The 5116-nt window shown below is 39.7% G+C and overlaps 1 protein-coding gene across 1 annotated transcript; it reads left to right on the plus strand.

Annotated features, from left to right (window-relative positions):
• The first annotated feature begins 3360 nt into the window (after positions 1–3360).
• Positions 3361–3705, plus strand: LOC124096831 (small ribosomal subunit protein uS8-like). Its single transcript, XM_046450843.1, has one exon. It carries the CDS (start codon positions 3361–3363, stop codon positions 3703–3705), a length of 345 nt encoding a protein of 114 aa, XP_046306799.1.
• The last annotated feature ends 1411 nt before the right edge of the window (positions 3706–5116 follow it).

Here is a 5116-nt window from a genome sequence, read left to right on the forward strand (position 1 = left end):
CTCTAATATGTGGATGCTAATTCACAATAAGGCAGGGGGCACTAGGGAAGAATAGCGTTACCTTAGATTAGGTAGATGGAAATGATGGGAGGGAAGGGGAGTGGATTTGGGGATAGGAAAGATAGTAGAATGAAACAGACATTATTACTGTATGTATATATGTGACTACATGACCAATATGACTCTGCACCACGTACACTCAGAAAAATGAGAAATTATATCCCATCTATATATGATATGATATATCAAAGTGCATAAATGCATTCTACTGTCATGTATAACTAATTTAAACAAATTAAAAATATATGTTAGAAATATATATATATAGGCATAATTTTTTATGAAAGTGAAGTTAATTTCAGCTTCAATACCCATTCTAGTTGTTTAATATTGGTTTTCTGGAGCTCCATATTAAGAAGGAATTCAAACTATGCCAAACCTTGGCAGAAAACAAATCTCTGATTGATCTACCATGACCCCCAAGAATAAGTATGGCCATACCGGCTACACACATGTAGTCAAACTTATAGTCATATAATCAACATTCCAACAGTCTAATAAAAGTCAGAGTGACCTTTTGTGTATAACAATTAAAAATGTTAAATAAGGATAGATGCTTATATCACTATCAATACAAGTTGACTACCAAAAATTACATATACTGGACAGTTCATGTGCAGCTATATAATGCAATGCATAGACAGCCATAAAAAGAAGAAAATGATAATTACAATGTACTATTCTCTCTACCTCCTGTATATTTCAAAATTTCAAAATTTCCATAATGTAAAATATTATTAAAAACAGGAAATTGGAATGGAAGTAATGTAAAAGCCTCTTGTCATTCTGCAAATAAGTGGCATTTAATTGTTATTTTTTTTTATTTATTCATAGCTACATGAACTACATGACAAAATCTCATTCATCTCATTGAGAGGCCTTTTCAATAAAATTCTATTTTTATATTTAATATAGTATCGATCAACATTTTAATGTATGTAGATTTTTTTGATCAAATGGGAACTAAGTATAATTACAGTGATAACTCAGTCAAGAGGAGAAAATATCAGTCCTAAATCAGGATGGTAGCCAAATTTTTTTTTTTAATGATGTTTCAAAGAGGAGAAAAACACAAATTAGGAGTAAGTGCATTCCCGTGATGTCATTTCTTCACCCTACAAAGGCTTGCAGGAGCACACACACCCATCTCAGTGCTCCTGCCACTGGAGGCAGAGACAAACAGGACACTGCTGTCAACTAGCTAGGACCAGCAAGGAAAAAAGAGGGCCCACAAAAAGCTGTCACCATCACGGTGTCAAAAGGAAAAAATCCTGGAGAGAGTAAACACTTGGAAGCCGTGACCACCAGAGATGGTTAGTGAGGGAGAGGACGAGTTATGTTCATTAGGTTCATTACTGTGCCCCCCAAAACGCACAAGCATTACTTGTCAATTAAAAATAAGTGAATATTTTTATCAAATAAATACATGAAATTGGATTCTGGTTATGTTTGCATACTTCCACAAATATACAAAAAACCTGAGTATTCTTTAAAAAATAATTTTAAAAACCCATCACAGGTGAGCTCTGGACCAAAAGAAAAACTTGGGTGAAATTGAGAGCATAGTCAGGAGGTCACTGAGTATTTCTGGGGAGCACTAAGCAAAAGTCTTTGCTTTCCAGTAACCTAGGATTGATTTGCAAAAGGCTATGATTAAGTTAGGTGTTTTGTATTCATCGCACCCAGAAGGAGGGACCTGAAAGAGGGAAGAGGGATTTCTAAACCTGCCTAAATACTATCTGCATCTAGCAAATCGATGCACGAGACAGAGGCTGGGAATTTCTGGTGGGGAATCCTGGAGCCAAAGAGGAGAGAGAGAGCTGGCCCGCTGGACAAAGCCAGCTGTAAGTACACTCCCCTGAATCTGCCTGGACTGAATTTCCTGGGATCCAGGATGAAAGGAGGCTTTAAGGCTGCCTAGCAACACTATGTTTATGCAATGGTCCCAGGACGTGGAAGGAAGAAGAGAAAGAAAACAAAAACCTGTTTCTGATGGGAGCAGCAGTAGGGTGAGTAGTGGGAGCCCCAGCCCGGGAGCAGGCCCACAGAGGCTGGAAGGCCATGTGATACCCAGATTCCACTGGCTGTGCTCTGACATGGGAAACGGGCCTGGTGGCTCCCAGACTGCCCCAGCGTCCCCCACTAATCACAGCTCCTAGGCTCCTCCATTGTTTTCACAGCTGTTCAGCTGCTCCTGCTCCGGAAGGGACAGACAGGCCGACTCCAAATCGTGGCACAGAGAATAACACCCGGCCTAAGAGAGGGTGTACAAAAGAGGGTTTTATTGGGGGGGGGGGTGGGTAGGGGGGCAGGGAAGTGGGAAAGACACAAAGCTCTTAACCCTTTTATTGGCTTGATCAAATGTGATAGTTTATTGTCAAGAGACAGAATTTAGAAATAAAATCTGCAGCTCCGAAACTCATCAAGGAGTGGGTTTTTCCAGTCGAGATCATATGTGCCCATAAAAATAAAAATGGAAATGGCAGCCACTTATCCACCTGGGGCCACAGAAATCTAGTTCGTCCTCAACATGTTCAGCTATACTCACCAACATGAGAGACGGGTCTCTGGATCAGGGCGCAGAGATGAGGAAGAAATTTAATAATAGTCTAAAAGGCAAATGTAGCTAACATTTAAAGGTGGCTCACGACATAATCAGTACAGTATGTATATAATTTCAAAGTTCTACACTCTAAATCCATGAAGTAGGTAAAATTATCTCACCGCAAAGATGAAGACGTGAGTCAGTAAGATGCCCAAAATTATAGAACTGTGAAGAGATAGACCACGATGGTGAGAGGTGATCTGACTCACAAATCAAGATTCTTAATCCCTGTCACCACCTCTCTTTGGGTCAATAATTTCGTTGAGTTTCCTACAGTTGCTGTAATAAATTGCCATAAATTTGATGGCTTTAAGCAACACAAATATGTTAGCTGACAGACTGGAGGTCAGAAGTTGGAAATCAGTTTCACTGAGCTAAAATCAAGGTGTCCTTCTGGAGGCTCCAGGGGAAAATCTGCCTTCTTGCCTTTTCCAGATGGGAGAGTCTGCAACATTTCTTGGCTCGTGGCTCCTTCCTCCATCTTCAAAGCCAGAAGCATAGTATATTCTCTCCCTCTCTCCTTACCTCTTGATTCTCCCTCTTATGGACTATTGTGACTACATTGAGAGCCCACCTGGGCAACCCAGGTTAACCACCCATTTCATTAAGGACAATGATTTCACTGTCCTTAATGTAATCACACCTGCAAAGTCCTTTTTGCCATTTAAAATAACATAAGTGCCATCTTTCTGTGCATGAATGTCCTGGCTAATGCTTTCAAGAGCATCAATGATGCTGAAAAGAGAGGCAAATGCAAGCTCCTTATCAGGGAGTGCTCCAAAGCCATCGTCTGGTTTCTAACTATGAGGAGGAAACATAGTCACATTGGCAAATTTAAAATCACTGATGATCACAAAGCTGGGAAAACTGCTGTGAACCTTACAGGCAAGTTAAATAAGTGTGGAGGGATCAGCCCCAGATTTGATATGCAAATCAAAAACCTAGAAAAATGGCAGAATCATCTGCTCCCATTCCATCAGTTCGGATCCATTGGACTGACAATTTTAGCTGGTATCATGGACCATGAAGAAGCAAGATGAAGACACACGGGAGGGAAAATCCTGGGATTCTTGTTCTAGGGATCAAAAACATACAGACATATAAAATGCCTCAATGGAGAAAAAAAAGGAACTTAGGCACAGGTCCTAGGATCTTTAGGGTCCCTCATTCAACTTATCGCCATCTCCAATAATATATGCATATTTAAATTAGTACACTCACCAGGCTGTGTTAAACATATCTGTTAATGTTCTGCCCTTAACTGTACTATGAGTGTGTTCAGGACAAGGATGATGTTTGACTCATCTTAAAATATTTAGCTCCTAGTAAACACAAAGTAGACTCGCATAAATGCTTGTTGTGTTGACAAATGATTGATGAATCAATAAAATGAATAGATTTAAACATGAAAGTAATTTATGTAAGTTTACATATATGTCACTTACCACAAAAAAGAACATGATTGAGCGCATGCTGACCACCAGTAAGCACCATAAAGTGTTCTGGATGCTCCTCTCCTCATGTCTTTATACATCATGCTGTTTCAGGCCTCCTTCCTTTGCTTATGCTGTCCTCCTGCCTGGGATACCTCTCCAACCTTTCCTGCCTAGTAAATTTTTACTCATCCTTTTAGATTCAGGTCAAGAGCTCCACTCTCAGAAAACCTTCTCTAGCGTGCGCGCACGCGCACACACATGCACCGATGTGCCAGAGTTAGCTAGAGGTAGTTCACTAGAGCTGATTGAGCACATTTCTTCTCAACTCCTCATTTTGAAGCACCCTATTAATAGCTGTGGTAAGAGTATTTATACCACAGAACTTGGCCAATACTACAAACATTACTTTTCTCTCTAGAGGATCATCATTAAATATTTATACTGCTATGCACGTGCACATGCACACACCCCACAGGTTTAGTTTCCCACTTTTGGTTTATGTACCTATAGAATCCCTTACTTACCTCTACCAAATTATTTTCCCTTCTTTTATAATCTTTTGCTTATATGCTAATGACCTCCACTTGTTAGCTGCTCAATAAAGCAGAAACTCTGTCCCTCTTTCTGTATTCTGAGTGTGTAAGTTCCTGACAAATACTAGGTGCTCAACAATAACAATCATAAAATTACAAGCAAAATTTAATGACTTCTTACTAAATACCTATAACTAAATATCATCTACTCAAGAAAATTCCAAGTGAGACTTTTCATTTTTTCTAATAACTGCAACTGCTCCTTCAAGTACCATCAGCACCAATCACATGCTAGTGGAAGACTGGAGTTGGTGACACCTTAAAATTGTAAAATCACCATTTAGCAGTATCTTAGTCATTCAAGAATTCATACTGGCCCAGCAATTTCCTCTCAGGCAAACCTTCAATGCCATGCAGAGATTGTCACCTGCCATCCCTGAATCCTCCATTAAGCAGTTGCAAGGGTCACTGAAACAGGAAAG

Source organism: Marmota monax, unplaced genomic scaffold (assembly GCF_021218885.2).
Source record: "Marmota monax isolate L192 unplaced genomic scaffold, Marmota_monax_Labrador192_F-V1.1 WCK01_AAM20220418_F8-fsc00023, whole genome shotgun sequence".
NCBI lineage: Eukaryota > Metazoa > Chordata > Mammalia > Rodentia > Sciuridae > Marmota > Marmota monax.